Source organism: Xenopus tropicalis, chromosome 1 (genome assembly GCF_000004195.4).
Source record: "Xenopus tropicalis strain Nigerian chromosome 1, UCB_Xtro_10.0, whole genome shotgun sequence".
NCBI lineage: Eukaryota > Metazoa > Chordata > Amphibia > Anura > Pipidae > Xenopus > Xenopus tropicalis.
Genome location: NC_030677.2, coordinates 171,410,139 through 171,428,478, shown reverse-complemented (window position 1 = coordinate 171,428,478; position 18,340 = coordinate 171,410,139). Strand labels below are relative to the sequence as shown.

The 18,340-nt window shown below is 38.2% G+C and overlaps 1 protein-coding gene across 5 annotated transcripts in view; it reads right to left on the bottom strand.

Moving 5' to 3' along the window:
* Window positions 1-18,340, bottom strand: part of sema6a (semaphorin 6A) — a 132,889-nt gene that overhangs the window by 44,257 nt on the left and 70,292 nt on the right. For 3 of the 5 annotated variants that reach the window (XM_018090712.2, XM_012968509.2, XM_004910486.3), the window contains exons 8-17: window positions 16,941-17,060; window positions 15,401-15,489; window positions 12,405-12,622; window positions 10,076-10,207; window positions 8,539-8,694; window positions 7,334-7,510; window positions 6,798-6,938; window positions 6,425-6,505; window positions 4,276-4,334; window positions 3,945-3,965 (exon numbers count right to left, since the gene is read on the bottom strand). In XM_018090712.2, the coding sequence (XP_017946201.2) occupies window positions 3,945-3,965; window positions 4,276-4,334; window positions 6,425-6,505; window positions 6,798-6,938; window positions 7,334-7,510; window positions 8,539-8,694; window positions 10,076-10,207; window positions 12,405-12,622; window positions 15,401-15,489; window positions 16,941-17,060 (1,194 nt within the window). Of the gene's footprint in view, window positions 1-3,757; window positions 3,812-3,944; window positions 3,966-4,275; window positions 4,335-6,424; window positions 6,506-6,797; window positions 6,939-7,333; window positions 7,511-8,538; window positions 8,695-10,075; window positions 10,208-12,404; window positions 12,623-15,400; window positions 15,490-16,940; window positions 17,061-18,340 lie in introns of all 5 variants that reach the window. The other 2 variants (XM_018090709.2, XM_018090705.2) reach the window with 1 other exon arrangement.

Genomic DNA, 18,340 nt, shown 5'->3' with positions numbered 1-18,340 from the left:
AGTAACACTGAGTAGTCAGTGCTGACTGAAAATGAAAGACTATTGTGGCGCCTGTATATACTATACAATGGGGCTCAGCTTGGTGTTGGAGGAGAGATCAGCTACCAGTGGAGATGATCAGCCAGCACAGCTTCTTCATTGTTGTGCCGATTGGTGCTTTCTTTAATTGGCCTTCTTTTCCTTAATGCATGGATGGAATTATTGGAACAAATACATGTCCCCCACATCAGCACTTTCATTGGGTCTACGGCTAACATTGGCTAGGAAATAAATCCATTCTGCAGAAGAAGAATGGGGCTATTATGATAATAGTATTGAAAACTGTAATTGGTATTGTGATTAGAATGATCATTTGAATCTCAGCTAAATATGCTTTGGGTGATTTGTGGTATAATAGTTCCAATAAAATCATCTTAAGTGACAGTGACTAAATTGACTTTCAGTAATGTTAGTGATTATCATGAGCACGCTGCCTTTCTTGCAGGGTTTCGAGTTAAAATGTGTCGTCCACTGTAATCCAATAGCAAATGTATATCAGGCAACTCTCAATGAGAAGGGAAAATGCAGCAATAATGCTCCTATAACTAATAATTAGCAGTAATTATGTCAGCCCTTTTGTTTGTATTGCTACTGGCTGTCTTCTTTCCTATTACTTAATCCAGCATAAGGAGCCAGGATATAATAGCCACATGCCATTGCTTATATGTCTATTTACATATACAAGTATTTGCCTTTATGTTTTTTGAGTAGATGCTCAATATTGCGCCTTGGCAGTACAAAATAGTAGCATGCCCAGATGAGATATGCCTGAGGAATTTTAAGAATGATCTCAGTTGGAAAGAAGCAAAATTAAATTTCCCATAAATGCACTTATACAATGGCAGAACATTACATGTGCACTGTTATTTATGCCCCTATTTATTACATCATATTTAGATTTGAATAAATTGATTATTACTTAAAAATATTTTTCCTTGTGTTAGCAGTAAAACCTAGATAGTTAGCACCACAACAGAAGCAAGGCATATTTAGAATTAAATGTTGGCTTCTGTATGATATACAAATAAACCAACAGATCTCTAATATGCTTGTAGAGGTTTACACTATTGCAGATAGGTTTGGTGCAAAAAATTAGGTTGCCTGAGGTTAACATCACTTTAAGGCTCATCTAAGATCTATTTTGGGAGGTAAAAGGTACACAGTATGGGGGCAGACATTGGAAGGAGGGCCCTTTAATTCACAGCCCTGGTGGCCCCCCAATGCCACAGTCCGATATTGCATCAATAGGCACAATGCGCATGATATAGAAGAAGCGTGGGATAGACTGAACAGCTCCTAATTCAACTATGTGGAAGAGCAAGGAGTGCCTTAACATAATTACCTTTAATAAATAGACTATTTTAATTTATCTGACTGCAGCAAACTGGCAACTAGCAGCCAAAAATGAGTCTTTTTGTGTATATACTCTGGGGCTAACTGTGCTGCACAAGTTCCCTTTGTAATCTGGTTGACAGGCTGAAGAGCAAATGCTTGTAAAAGTCTTTTTTTGGTACAGCCCATGGGTGACAATATTCGCCAAACCTTTTGTTATTCAGTGAGCAGGTCCAATCAGTGGATCTATATGCATATAGGTGCATTATCTAGTTACCAAGATACTATATTCTCTGGGATGCAATGTGCCTATGTACTTTAAAGGGATTCTGTCGTGATTTTTATGGTGCAATTATTTAAATTACATTGTTTTCATAGCAAATAATTCACTCTACCATTTAAAATGTTATTCTTGAACCAACAAATGTATTTTTTTAGCTGTAATATTGGGGTGTAGGCGCCATCTCAGTGCATTGTGCCTGAGTCTGAGCTTTCAGAAGGAGCCAGCGCTACATATTAGAACTGCTTTCCGGTAACTTATTGTTTCTCCTACTCCTATGTACCGGGAAGAGTCTCAAGCCGGACTTGGATTTTTTACTATTGAGTGCTATTCTGATATCTACCGCTTTTAGCAATACAGATGAAAGGGAGGGGGTGATATCACTCCAACTTGCAGTGCAGCAGTAAAGTGTGACTGGCGTTTTTGCGATATTAATACAGCGATAAACAACAGGCGAACCCAAACAGTCAGTTTCTGGGAAATTCACCTTTTTGACATTGTAGTAGAAAGTTCACAAGAAATTATGGAGTTTTATAAAGACATCTAGTATGTGTTCTACATAAAACAATTAATAGTCAATGGAAAAAGATTCTTTTAACACTAGCTATTAACAGCTATAGCATCCTAATTAGACAGCTATGGACAAGAGGAAGTAGTACAAAGAGGATGGAATGTAACTTTAGTTATAGCAGTACAAAAAGGTCCCATTCACGAAAATTGCCCTTTTTTGCCAAAATACAGGCCTTTTATATTAGCAGGTTAATAACTCATCTCAGACTTTATTTAATTAGATGTTCAAAGCACGAGTGTTCGCTTGTCCATTATGAAACCATCAAAAACATGAAATAGCTCTCTACAAGGGACTAAAAGTTCTCTTTAAATTACAGCATGCGGTTTATTCAGCCACATGTTAAAAGAGGCGGCTATTGTTCATTTGTATGAAAATACTCTCAGCCAGGCAATTTCAAAGTCCATTACACAAGTATTATCAGATTAAAGGAGCTGAATACATTATTAATGTGATATCAATTTATTAAGGTTAGCAGTGGGGCTCGATGTGCCTCCCACAAACCTTAATAAGGTAATAAAGAAGAAAAGATTTCATTTGCTCTGTGGTGTTCTTGTTACAGATCTCATATCTATAAAGTAACCTGCTTCTGGGATTGTGTGCCTCTACTGCGTCCCTCCCACCCTTTCTATTCAGCAATCTACAGAACAGTTAAATGTATATTATCTACTTTACTGACCATGTAATGTGGCATGGAAAAAAGGGCCCTGGTTTAAACGTAGTGAAATCTTCCTTATTAAAAGGAACAATTATTTTAAATGGTGGCACAATTTGAGTTTCTTCTAAAAATTAGCTTGTGTGTAATGGCTCAGAACCATTAACTTCTGCTAGAACCATTAACTCCTGTTAGTTTAGTGGCTGTTCCATATATATTTTGTTTGCACAAACATGTGCAAAGTCTAACGTATCTTCTAGTTTAAACAGCAATAACATACAGCAGATAAACACAGGGCTGCAGTTTGTGGCACCTGGAAATGTCACCTGTGGATCAAGCATTGCTCTCTTATCTATGGGGAAACACATGCCTTCCCATTTCTTCTGCTGCTCCTTTACCAGAGTGCATTTTCCATGGTCTACCCACACTTTTAGAAATATGTATTCATTCTTCCATAGCATGCTTCTCTCGAATGCAAGCTACCTTAGATAGGAGAAAATCATCTGGTTTGGCTCTATATAGTTCTAAACTAAGATGAAGCCCAAACAAACCACTTTTAGCGTCTTTACTCTTAGATGGGTACAAATGTTGCCCTAATAGCTAATCTACTCATTAGTAAATAAAACACAACTACTAGTAAGAAGCAAAAGTCTACAAATTCTACATGGGCCAGCAGAAGCAGGTGGCCAATGGGTTATGTTTTCATACATCCAATCACAATGAACCAAAATCACTGCTGCTTTTTTAATGAATTAAATAAGTTAAAAAAATGGCAATTTTAGTAAAACAGGACCCACGTGAGAAAAATGGAAAGGCAGCTAATGCTAATGCTACTATTTAGGGTGCTTTGAAGGAATTATTTACACAACACAAATAAACTGACCATACACTGTGTGGTAATATATTTCCTGATCTGGTGGAGGAGAAGTTGCAAATTCTATGAAAAAAATAGTCAAGGGGTAAAAGATTTTTTAATCAGTGAAGCTGAAAAAACTGAATTTATGAAAAAGAAAAAGAAAAGAGGAAAGAGAAGGAATTCAAATTTTGAGCTTAAATATCTTATTTCTTACCATTCAATGCCACAAAAGAATCTGAAAAAAAACAGAAAGAGAAAAAAAGTTATTTCTACAATTTTCTGTGAAAACTGTGATGAGTGAAATGTAACCCCATCCCCATGGACCCCGGCTTCCTGCTGAGAGCTTCACCACATCAGAATAAACAGTGCATGTGGCGGCTATACAAACATGGAGATCCCCTTACACCTCAGGCACACAATGCTAGAATTCTTCCAGCCCATTACTGCAAAGCGTCTTTGCCATTATTGTTGCAGGTAATGTTGACTCTGGGAGTTTGGAAGGTTTATTTCACCCAAACTAAACATAGGGCTGATTCTTTGCTTACTTTGGCAGTCGCCTAAGCCGTCTGTATTGCCATGCTCTACGTCCTGCTCAAATGGCACTCTGCAAAGGCAAAAAGAAACACAGGATTACAACTCCCAGCATGCACAGCTCACACAACTGGCATAAAAACATCAACGCTTCACAATTTGCTGTCTCTAAAAGAAAACCATACAGGAAAAATACATAGCAGTAAGAAAACATGGCATTCCTGAAGAAGAGAAGGCAGTGGCCTGGAACGTTCCTTTTAATAACATCGTTACGCTGCAACTGAGCTCTATCTTTCCACTTAGTTAAAGCTGTGCTTCCTTATAATGTAAGCATTATGCATATAATAGGGTACATTAAAAGCACGGTGAATCCATTTCCAAACATGATACCCCTTTCTATTTTCCTCCATTGTTATATCAATACCATCCCAGGTGTCTAGGGAATGCAAAGGTAGCAGTAACATTTCTCAAGCTCAGATTAAGAACAGATGGACAAGGTGGCAGTTAGAACATCTTTGCTGTCAGCCTGAGGCCCTACAGCTGAAAGTATGCAACATAAGATGTTGTTTGCACTTTTATTCATGGGTGTATCTACAGAGGAAGCAAACCCTATGCTTGCAGGAGGGCCCATGAGTGTAGAGGGACCATAACTCCTTAAATAATGAACATCTTCAATATATCTTGATATCATAGGTCAACTTATAAATGTTTTGTGCCCCTGAATTGAATTAGCTGTGGGGCCCAATATCTTCTAGTATAACCACTGCATTTATCCACATTTTTTCAAGAGCCCTATTTGATTCTTAAAGACTGAGGTCAAATGTTCTGTTTCCCCTCCCCCAAAACCAGTCCTGTGAATACTCATTAGAAACCTTAATATTTAAAACCCACGTTTAACGAGATCTGTTCATTTAATAGAATCCTAAAAGTACCCAAGGGGCACAATTACTGTTTCCTATATGGAAGCCAATAGTCCAGTCTTGGCAGTATTTTTTATAGAGCCTATAGAGCCTAGTGTTAAACTCCGCACACAGTAAGTGCTATTTTCTGTGCGTCACCCAAGCATCCTCTCACACCCCCGCCTGCTACGTCACTGTTGCCTGAGGTGCCATATTACTCAGACGCATGAATAGTATTTTGGGAAACATAGCCACTCAGATGTTTGGGTTTTATCCAAAGCAGTTTGCTTTTAATTTAGTAAAATAAACAAAGACAGAATGAAAAAGGTTTTACATTAGCATTTATAATAATAGTCTTTTTTCCAGTCTGACTGTAATGTAGTGTATGAGATTAAAGGGGAACTGTCACAAAACTTAAAATGTAACAATTTTGATAATATGAAACATGGTCATGAACCAGCAATCCGTTGTCTCTCTACATGCAGTTTTGTTTCGGAGTCAGTTATTTTGAAACAGTTCCAATACATTGTCTAGCCAGAGCAAGCACATGACAAAGGGAAATAATAAAGAATAAAAATTTATTTCAGAAATGATAAAGAATTTTAAATTGATCATATTTACAATATTTCCTGTTTCTATGAGATTACATTTTATTTAATGTTATAGTTAGGGGACTGATTTTGAGAGCACCCTGGTATTAGAGCCAAATAATGAATTCTTTTATGGAAGACTAGCGTATTGTACTGACTTTCCCTTAGTAGCACTGCAGTTGCTTTCCCTTTATTCAGCATTTACTGTTGTCTTAATGCAACTGCAATTATAATATCAATATTTTTTCATTACTGTATGTCAGGCTATTTTTATTTATTGTTGACACAGGCTTCCTATAGAATTTATTTCATCTGTATTGGAAAAGTCTAAATATGTAAAAAAACATAGTGCAGAGAGCAATCAGCCAACTTTGGCTGCCTGCCATTTACACTGTCATAAATCAATCTAGGTAAGCCACTTCAAGAATCCTACAGTAGGTACTGGTCTGTTATGCTGGATCAGCTTCACCACCTACCACATAAATAAATTGTATACATAACGTAACTACTTCTAATATGAGATATGGCAGATGGTTACCAGGCATGGAATATAGGGTAAAGGATTGGAATGAATAACATTGTGCCTGACTGTACATTTTTTACTCTACCACTTTAGTATGATTTTCCCAATAACCCAGCAGTCAAGATTTCCAAGCTGATTTGTGTTGACTTACTTAGTACCAGTTAACAGCTGTGAACACGTCCCACCTTCCCGTAACCACACACAGTATGGGTCTCTGGAAGCAATGCAAGTCCTAAATTCAAACAAAAAATAGTGAGAAGAATGATTCATCTTAATTAATCTTAATTAAATGAATGCACTACTAACTAATGACAGACAGGGAATTTTGAGCAATTTTGTAAGGTTGGGAAACACACTCAGACACTCAGGAGTGTTCCTTGAGCTTGTTTTGACTGCTGCTGTTTTGAGCTTGATTAGAGCAGCAGTTGTAAAGCCCTGGGTGCTATAGCTCTTTGTACTTGGATTCATTTAAACACAGGAAAAATATTCTGACTGTTCTAAAAAATAAAGGCAGAGATACATACTTTTTGCACTTTGTATGGCGATCACATCTTGCAAGGGGAACTGAAACTACACAGGTGGAGAACGCCACATACAGAGCATTGTTGTGTTTGTCAAGTTGCATCCCCAGGATTCTTTTGTCTTCTGCACCATCAAAGCTGCACCTACGTTCAAAGAACATTAGTCACATGAATTCAGAATACTGAAGCAATGGCAGTTTAGCATTGTATTTCTTTCTAAATAAAATAAAGCAACTCTCATATGTAAAAGGAGCTGGGTTCAAGCCTTGCTACTTGATAAAAAAAGCTTAGCATGAATTCTACCAGACCCGATATCAAGACTCTATACAATAGTATAAGGCTTAGTCATTTTACCTAAACAATAGTACGCAGTATGAAATTCTGCAGAACTACAGAAAATGTAACAAATCTAAGCCAAATGTGGCAGTTGAAGTATAAATACCAGTGCTTCACAATGAAAAACCTTATATTTTTGTTCAAACAAAATGCAGAAGAGAGCAGGAAAAAAACAAAGGAAAAAAACAAAGTTGGGAACATACTTTTCTGAGTTGTAAACATTCATCTCCTCCAAAAAGAGACTGTCGCTAAGGAAGCCGCTGTATCCGGTCCTTGCCAGAAATTTGAGAACAATGCCTCTCTCTGATCCCAAGAAAACGACTGTGTGGTTCTGGTATGGCCCAGCTGCCGTGTCAACTGCTATTTTGGTTAACCGATACCTAGGATGAAAGGCAAATTATTGAGATTAATAAGGCGTTAAGCTTGCGTCTTTTAAAACCAGACGAGGTTTGCATTACACTCAAGTCAAAAGAAGTCGTTTTTGTACTCGATAGGCAGACTGATGTTAAAAATTAGCCGCAACGCATTGAATTCAAAGGAGCAGTTGACTCTACAACGGGCCTTTGCTGCAACAGGTCAATGAAACATGAGGAAACAAAGAGGCCGTTATGGATAATTAACTATTGCAAATTTGTGAAATTTCATAGCCACTCCAAAGAGATCAAAGGAGTAAGAGTTCAGCAATTCAGACGAATACCATATACACCTCACACACACAAATATGTCCAGAATATTAACTATAGTATGAAATGTTATCTGCTTTTAGCAAAAACAGCGCTGGTTGTGCCACGTGACAACCAGAGCAGGGATGTTCAATGAAATAAAGGTTGAATAGAAAACTGGAAATCAGTCCAAACCTGGATAAATACACAAAAATGGCCCATCCCTAGAATAAAGTCATGTTGCAAGAAAAATTCAAGGTTCATGTGAATGAGTCCTAAATTTTTAATTACCAACCAAGTAGCTGGCATGCATTTTCACGTTAAGCGCTTTTGTATATAATCTAGATTATTTCTGTAATATATAAACATTATCGGCCACCTCCAATTTCTATGTACATTTAGTTACATTTTAAATGGAAATAATAAATAAATAATAAAGCATGCCTAATGTGTCAGAGAGACATTTAACACCTTCTCCCTTAAGCACTAAATTTCAGCTAATAATGGAGGACCTGCCTGATCTCAGTCTACACTGACATCTGCTTTTAGCACAGCTGAAATGACATTTCATATCTTGAAAGCAGCCCTGGGACGTCTGTGGCATCTGCCCTACACTCTCATCGGTTCACACTGGAGAGGAGCCAAGAACAGCAGAAATGTTTACAGACCTTCAAAGTACCTGAAACATGCATCTTAACAGCAGTGTGTGCTGAGCACTTGGCTTCAGGACATCGCAAGCTGCTTACCTAACCATGGTCCGGAGAAATAAAGGTCTGTTTATTACTGATGGCACAGCCTCGTCCATGAGGGGATGGGTTTTAATGAAATTAAGAGTATCGTCAGGAAGTTCGTTTGACTTTGTTATTCTTTCCACTGTTGCAGACCCAGCACAGCAGCCTGGCCTAAAAAAAATGAAAAAAGGGACACTTTTTACAATGCCTTAAAGCTTAGCTTTGCAAAAGGAGGATAACCTGAATGGAGTGTGGGCTTATCATAGAGAATTACAATGATTACAGGTTTGAATAAAATGACAACTGAATATTAGGATGTAACCATGACATTAGATGGAGATTTCTTACAATATAAGCTGCACTTAAATTTTAATATGTGATGTCACCATTAAGGCAACTGCCATAGCCATTATGATTCAAACCCATGACCTTTATTTGTCCCTCTCCTGGGGATTCTGGCATAAAACAAATGCATTTTCACTACTAACTACTACAACAAGCTGGATCAATTGCCACTACGAGACACCGATACCCCAGTGACACCGGACACAAGGCTATGCATGTTATCACATATTTTACTCTCCGTTTAACAGAATAATTATTTTGCATAAAAAATGGCATGGCATGATGTAGTTTTATGTTACAGAGGGGTCTGGGATTTCACACAATGATATTTTAATGGTATATGGATTTGGTTGATGTATGTACATAATCTAAAGTCCTAATAACACAAACGAGAATTCAAAAATGGACTGCTCCAAAAAGGAATTTTCTACATGCAATAAACTCTTGGTTAAAGGGAATGTATGTTTCTAGTATTATTTCCTGCATAGGCTATTATAGCACTAGAATGTTATGAATCCCGGAGCTTTTTGTGGTACTGGCCAGCGGTATCGTTGGGAAGTGGCTATGGCTGTGGAATTGCTCAGTTGCCAATGTCTTAGGCTAGTGTCACATGTTGCATTCACTCTGCTGCCTTCTAACCTGTCTTTAGAATGTACTGATGGGCAAAGTATCTGCCTGTCACACATGGGGCAGATTTCATCAAGAAAACATGAAAGTGTGTGCATTCAGGGTCAGACTGGCCCACCAGGAGACCAAGAAAGGCCAGGTGTCAGTGGCCCTCCTCCTCATCCAGCCATTTTCCTTGTATGCCTAAACCATGGCCATGGTCATTTCCTTATTTCTATATGAGAACAAAAAATAAATAGAAGGAAGAATAAATAATAATATGCATGGGGAAGTGATTAAGAGAATAAATAATGCGAGTGAAGATTTTTGGAGACTGGGCCCACGGTCTAAGGTTTTCTGGTGGGCCCCTGGCACCCAAGTCCGACACTAAAAAAGTAGGCAGCGATTTGTAGACAGACCAAACACAACATGTGAAACTAACTTTAACTCTACTCCTCCTCATTTAAGCTCATATGCATCAAGTTGTATTGTGTATTTGTATTGTTTTGTGTCTCTGCAGTCTTTCAGGCAAAAACTGCAACAATTCTTCTTGTCCTGCACCCCCAAAAAGACTCATATAAATGGCTAGAGCCTTGTGTACCTCGGCTTCGGCACTCGTTCATCTGGTACTGGGGTCCATGTTGAATCTGGGGACTTCTGCTCCTTGAATCTCCCAGTGAATACGCTTGCAATGTCAGCCATATCATAGGCACAAACAGCCGAGCCGGGGATGCTGCAATGTGACATTTCCCAGAAATGATTACTCATTGCACAATTATGCATACAATTTTTGACTAAAACAGATTCTGTACTGAAGCTTTCCTGCAAGTTGTGAACTTTATAACCTCTGTCTATGGATAACACAGCATTTCCATGTAAAGCAGACAAATGTACCATCAGTTCAGCCTCACTTAGCATTAATAGATTCTTTTTTATGTAAAAAAAAAAAAAAAAAGCTAATTATAGTGAACTTAAGAAGAAGGAATCCCCCCAGAAACTCTCTCTCCCATACGCACTGCACTGACATTTCTATAGCTATGGTTTATTGTATCTGTAGAAATTAGCAGCAGATGTCCAGTGTTTATTCATAAAATTCCTATTGTGCTTCCTAACTAGGCAACACTGTACTAAATGAAGCACTGTACCAGAGAGCTTCAACTGAGGTACTACAATCACCTCACCACTGAATTAGCATTGTTTTACTGGAAAAGTGGTTGTGTCTTAATAAGGGTGATACAGTAACGGTCACATCTGCACATTATAAAAATGTAAGTATACTGCACCCCTCAGTCAGATTTTATTGGGCAGTTAATAAGCATATGATACTTGTAGTACCGCCATAAGGAACTATGTTTATTATGATTAGGACAGAATTAGCAGCTTACAAAGAGCTGATAGGTACAAGCTACAGCTGCATAATGTGTATAAAATATACTGCAGTCCAGATGTCTGTTGCCCAGTGATTCTGGATTCTATATTTCATATTGTACAGTCCCACTGGTAGACTGGTACATCTCAGACACAGAAAGAACGGAATATAAAACTACACAGAACAATGGGCCAACAGCAAGCGAGTTTCATATCTTTTTAACTAATATGCCTGGCAATACAGATTGCACAGCCCTTATAGGCAGCTAGAATTAAAGCTTATTACTATGCTGCTGATGTTGTCAACTCTAACCTGGTGTATTGCAGCAACTAGACAAAGCTACACTGGCCATCTTTGGAGGGAATCAGATTAATTGACTGTCAACCCAGACCACCAAAATAAAAAATTGTCCCTTAAATACCAATCAAAAAGCTACTCTTTACCCAGGTAAACAAAGGCAAAGTAGGCCTCTCATCTCACAAAAGGCAGGTGAGCTTGTGCCTTAATCAACACCTTAACAGGAACCCTTACTCTGCTACTGCGTAGTACTGCTGTACACAGGCTTTACAATTACAGGTAAATAACACATATGTGGGAAACACTGGTGGCCCTTACAAAGAACAGCACACCATAAAAAGGCAGCCTTAGGCAAACTAGAAAACTTGTAGCAGACAAATGAAAACTGAACCGAATAGTATTCAAATTTACTTTGATCTCTTTAGAATGTAAATCCAATTTTTCCCCTTTGAAAAGACAGGTTAACACATTTCCCCTGTTTTATTGTGCTAAATCCTCTATGGCTGACAAAAAACAGGCTATGGGATTTAAGTAATCATCGTTCAGAAATCTGCGCCTTCATCATTCTACAATCTGCTGTGTCACCCAGAGCGTAGTGAAGGCAGATCAGCAAGTATTAATGTGCATCAACATATTTATAAGCAGATAGTGTAATAGTGTAAAGAATTATTTTAGTCAGGCTTCCACTTGCATTCAAATGAAGCATGGAAATTGAGGATAGCTCTTTGCCTCGCTGCCTAGGAGTATCCATCATACAGGGTTTCACTGCTTTGCTTGAATGCATTGGCCTTTATGATTTGGAATGGTAAACACTTTCTGCCATTTAAAGCTCTAAGTAATGCCAGTAAACCATGACCACTTTCGTGTCCTACTCAAGTTTCTTCATAAAAGCATTCCAAGGTGAGAGGCTGCAGATAGCTATTGACTTATTTACAGGTCCTCAAGGGGGAAAAAAATAGGCCACAGAGAAATTCAGAAACGTTTGCTGGTTTATTCTTTGTTATCATTAAAGCAAATTCTTCAGGCGCTCTAATTTATTCTCCATTGAGTTAAAACCTGCAACTGAAATTCAGTAGAACTTCCAGCCTACTTGAAAGCCCTGGCAAAATATGGTGGCGGTGGTGATGGGGGTACTAAAAGTTGAACACAGATTGCACTTCCCTTGTTTAAAGTAATTGGGTAATATAAGTCAAATCCCAAAAAGTTAAAAAAAGAAAAGAAAGCAATTTCCCAGGAAGGCACATACACCAGTTACACAAGTTACCTGTTGTATGGTGTCGAAAAAGTAGCCAAGACAACATCTCGGCCATTAATATGAATCACGTCTGTAACGGCTTGCAAAATGTTGAAATAGAAGTGTGAATCCCCGGGAACCGAGCAGTTTAATCGAGCTTTAAGGAATGATGTCCACTGTTTTTCGAGCACCCTCTGAGATCCCCCCATGTCATTTTTGCACACCTGGGCGACTCTTGGGAAAACCACCTAGAAAGGAAAAACAAGGTTTTGTCGTGTCAGGTTAAAAAATGCCAGAATGCGTTAAGCGATACAAAGGCACCATCATCCTTTAAGAAGAAATGCCAACAAAAGGGAAATTCAGTTTTAGAACCATGTGTTCCGGAAGATAAGAATGTGCCATTTGAAGCAAAGCTATAAATCCCCTGGAAGATCACATGTCTGCAAAATATAAATTAATTTCCAGGGAGTCTGCTTAGCTTTCTATTTCTGCAGACAAAAGCATATTCGCTATCTCCAACACAGCACAGGGGCAGAAAGCTTGCAGCCCTTCCCAGCTGTTGCTGAACTCCATCTGATCCCATTTCTACCTCAGCTGTTGTCACATTTCAACTTACTGGCCCTGTCCAGCTGCTGTCAGGGAATTCAAATGTCTGAGGTTGAGAATGATGTTGGTTCTGCTATAGATGGAGAGCCTTGTGTGCACAACTCCCCGTCACCACCAGTAGACACTTTTCCAATCAGCTGTTCAGACTAACTGGGACATGTATTTCAGCTACTGTAAATAGGCTACAAACCTAGACTGGAAGAATTATTAACAACATCATTTGTCTAGGTTTCATTATAATACTTTAATTAGCAACTGGCAAATTATAGCAAATTGCTGTCTTTTATGAGCCATCTGGAATATAGATAAATGGTCAGAGGCCAACATACCAAGGTGGAAATTGCTTTATACAGTACAAAGAGAACCCTGTGTTTGGCAACTGGTATGAAGCAAAGAGATGCAAGATGATATTAAACCTGAATAAATCTGATCATGTTTTTATTATTATTTATGCCTGAGCCATGGATTGTACTTTCATGATGCACTAATCGATTGATGCACTATTGTTTCCTCAAAAATCAGAAGTAATATCCAGAACTTATTCCTTAGAAGCTCTTTAACCTGTTAGTCAGAAACATAAAGGGGGTCACCTGCATGCTCAGGATCAAAAGCAAACAAACTGAACAGTTATGCCCCATGTGGCCCCCAGTCACTGACTCATAACAGGTTAGAGAGATGCAAAGGAGAAAGTTGGGTTCTGGCTATTACGTTAAACGTTCTTTTACTTAAGCCTTTATACATTACATTTTGGCCAACTATATTTTTTTAACAACATTTTTTTTTCACAGCCTATTTGTTTAGTTTTAGTTTTAAACTGAACTGGTCCTTTGACAGCACTATACTCCACTTTAATGTAATGGTACGTTCATGGTTCTACTTCAAAAACATTTGGTTACTAAGTGGGAAACGCAAGATATTCTGGTTTATTTTCTTAGGGGCTGTCAGGTATAATAATATATAAGATACTTTATGTACCTATGGCAAGAGACATCCATCCTGAATCACATAACTTTCATTCATAAGGGAATCATAGCTCATAGGGAACACAACTCACTCACCCAACTGGAACTTGTCTTGTACTGGCCCCATTGATGTCTAACTAACCGGAAAAACAAGATCCATGTATTGAACTGACATTTCTACAAATTAAAAATTCTGTGTATATCCGAAAGGGATTTATGATGGGAACACGCCACTATGTATAAAAATATCATCGCAGTAAACACATTCCCAGCTGCCACAGTGTTGTTAATGATTTATAGGTTTCTGCATAACAATTCAGCATTCTTTTTATTACTGAAAGCAGAAAAAGTAAAGGTCTACGGTCTATGAATTTTATTTTCGTGGCAGAGGTTGTGAAGGGAGTATTTAGAATGAATAAAACTTTAGGTCAGTTAGAAGGTATCACTGGGACCCAATCTGTCCAGCTGTCTTCTTGCAAGTCAAGCAGAACCCAGAGACCAGCTCTTTCAGATGATGTCTGGCATCTAACATGAATTTGCCTTTCATTATTACTAAAGATAAAGAAATACCAAGGGCAGACTGCATGCAAAGATAAAGCTGCTCCTTCTTTTCTGGCAGGGCTTTATGATGGAGAGTATGTTAATCATACAGTAATTCTGTACGATTCAGGGTCTATAAAAAATTATGTTTTTTATTCCAGACAAACTGTGTGTTGCCTGGAGTTCAACAGCCAGGGGAGTACTGACAGCAGTATCGGAACAGACAGACATAGGGAAGCTACTACATTACTTACATTACTGCAATGCTCAGGATTTCAACTTCCAAGGTGACATATAGTTAAATCTTCATTCATGCTGCAAGTACCAAATGTTACCATGTCCAGTAACCCATAGAAACCAGTCAGATGACCTTGCTGATTTTATTACATTAGCCCCGAAGTAACCCTAGAGACTGCTAAATTATTACTGAGCATTCCCCACTGCAACTGCTATAGGGAAATATTGGTAGTTTTTACAGGATAAATAAATATCACTGCTAGATTTTTATTAAGAGAAACAAACTGTACTTCTCTGTATCACACAATAGTTTACATCTGTAAACATTTTGAAAATGCAGTAAGATGTAGAATTATATTTGTGCCTTTGGGGGGTTTTATGGAATACCAGTACATAGCTTTTAAAGGAGGAAAAAAATATTGCCACGGAGAAACACAGATCATTCTTGCATGGCATTCCTTTACAACACTCCAGTGAGGAATTAATGGTGACTTCTCTTGGTAATATCCCACATAAGGGCACTGTATTCAAGACACATTACAAAGTTTCAGGATCTGCAATGCAATCTTCCCAAAAGGTGGCCTTGTCGTGGTGATTAATGGCTCTCATAGCAAGGTCGTTCATTGCTAAAATGACTTAAGAGCAGTAACACAGGTAATTTACGTCCATTGCTATCCTTACCTTTCCCATGCTGTTGTATTCGACTGCAATTTCACGATAGAAGAAGTAGATAAGGTCACCATAATCCACAGCGTGCACAAAGTATGGCTCTGAAAACAAAAGAGACTCAGGATTTATTACTATGACATATCACGAATACTACTAACCTGTCTCCTGGGATGCACTTTACAAGAGGACACAGCAGGACATGCAAGTGACATTGTAGTATAGAGACCTTCAAGTTAATTGTGCATCTGTTTTCTTATAATGAAATCATAACATGTGATAGCTCATATTGGATTATTCTTTATGGTAAGAGCTGGAGACTTCCAACAATTGCTGTTAACCTATAGTTCTCTTGATTGGCAGCCAGATGTCTACAAGCTATAGTGGAATTTTAGCCAATCATCCAATGTGGCTGAGAATGAAACAAACTGTACTTTAATATCCATTTTGTAATTAGACCCTATTGTACTCAGTTTAACAGCAAGAACTAGCTTTAATTTGTGTTCCTGGTTCTTATGGCAGGCAACAAAACTTCTTAGCTCAAAAATGGCAATGGGACTAATCCTGGATCAGCACACACTGCATTAATGCCACTAGGTTTGTACTTCATCATGCCCTTCAAAGGCATCTAACCTAAACAATCTATTATACCTGCCAATGTAATGTAACCCAGGTGCCCTGCATAAACCATTACTCATAACAAAAACAATACTTTCCTATTGAAGGTGAAAACTACCTGCAAGAGATGCCCTTGTGGTACAGATTATTCCACACACAGCACATTCCTTGTTTACCAAACTGAGGTGTACAGACGAGAGGGAGCCGAATTTGCTTCAGCAGAGGTAAGCTTTCCAATTCCCCACAGATTAGAATAACTACAGGTGCCCTAGTGGCCACAAATAAATGGAGATGTTGCAGGCAGTTCTACAGGGCAGATCCAGTTCTCTTGTAGATGTGCAAACATGTAAAGTGGGCACAAAAAAGAGTGGGTACTGTTGCATCCATCATGGGGAACATGTTCTGGGCAACTTTCTCTAATATTTAATCAACACGGGAAACTCACAGTGATTAATCTCAGCCAAGACGGTAACAGCCGGTATCTACAGTGACTTGTGTATTTGATAATATATCAGATAAAGGAAATCGGTCTTATAAAAGTCATTTGGATGCCTACCCAGAAAAATATTGTTCTGCTGACTTTGTAGCTGGCTTATCTTTAAAACAAACTAATTGTATAACAAATTGGCAGAACTTCAAGCAGGCATCTTATATTACTTTAAAACATTCAATTTAATGTCACCTGATATAATTAATTTTCCACATTTCTAAGGCATAAAATTATCTAGACAAAGTATATATGTGATAACAGTAATAAGTCAAAATAAACTGCAGACTTGTGCCAACATGCTACCAGCCCAGCATTAAAATGCAATTGGTTCTAGTGAATGGAAATGAAACCTTGGTAGGAGACAGTCGCTGGCAGATTTATAATGACGGGATGGAATTGCACATAGAAGAAATTCCTCACATTGGAGACTAAGGGGCACATGCTTACCTTTCAGCCACTTGGAATCATACTTGACAGTCCGCAAAGTTGGACCATCCCCCAGACTTCTATAAATGACAGCATCAATGGCGAGGAAATCGGTCACGGTTGCAGAGTAAAGCTTGCCATCTTTGGAGATGATAAGAAACACAACAATCAATACTGCAGAGTTATTGCTTAATGTAGTATTTAATACTTGGTAAAAACCTTTATGAAGTTATTTTAATCATTAGTTTGTAACCTTCATAAGGTCAGTCCATGTTCTTGTAACTCATAGCACCCAATTAGCAGCAAGCGTTCTCTGTTTTTTTATTCTCTGCTGGTTGCTGTAGGTTACAAGGCCTAAAGTAAACTAATTTCCTATTATTCCATTTAAACAGCATCTAGAGCCCTGAATATTATTGAAACTATTGTGATAATTGAAATGCACAGAGATTCTTCTGGCTTGGAAATATATATGACTCTGTACCACCTCTATGCAAATTAAATTATCAGCCTTACAGGGTCTAAGTCACATTATAGTCCTGTCAACAGGAGAGGGCCAGGGCAGAAAGGCTGCACTGCTAGTGATGAGCAAATTTTTTCATCAGGCATGGATTCGCAGCAAATTTCCACATTCTGCCATTTCGTTGCGCATCCAAAAAAGTTGCAGTTGCGTCAAATTGGGCTTGGTCGCATCAAAATGGATGCTGCCAGGGCAAAAAAGGATGGAGGAAGGGGACAAAAAAGTCACATGACAAACGCATTTCGCAAATTTTTCGCCATTTCGCAAATTTTCTGGCAAAGCAAAATGGATCAGATTCACTCATCACTATACACTGCATATACTTAAATATAATTGCCTGGATATACGGATCGTGGATACTTAGACAACATTTAGAAGCAGATAACAGAGGCATATAATTTTCACTGTAGTGCTGCACATAACATAGTCCCAATCTAATTTCACTAGCGAAGAAGGAAATTTAAAAAAAAAGTTTATCAAGTTTTTGCGCCAAGAAAGGTAAATGATGAAAGGATATGGTGGTTTGGAACATGCTTGTCAAAGACCATGGGAAGCAACATCTGGTACAGACATACCACCAAACCATGTCATCATATATTATTCACCTAAGCCATGTATCATTTAACAAGGAAAGTTTTAAAGTCTGCTCTAAGCCCAGTGTGCTCAATATGAACCAGCTAAGTCACTACTCCAGAGTAAAAAATAAGATTCCATTAATATTCCTAATACATTATGTAAGCTTTACACCACTGAGATGTGTGTGAATGGAAAGTTCTCATTGGCTGAATACAAAAAGTTACATGTGAATACAAGACTCTGGGGTAGCCTGTTAATAGTTCATATGGTTCACGGTTCATATTTTTAACAGAACTCCCAGGAAAACTTATATTATATGAAGATTTAC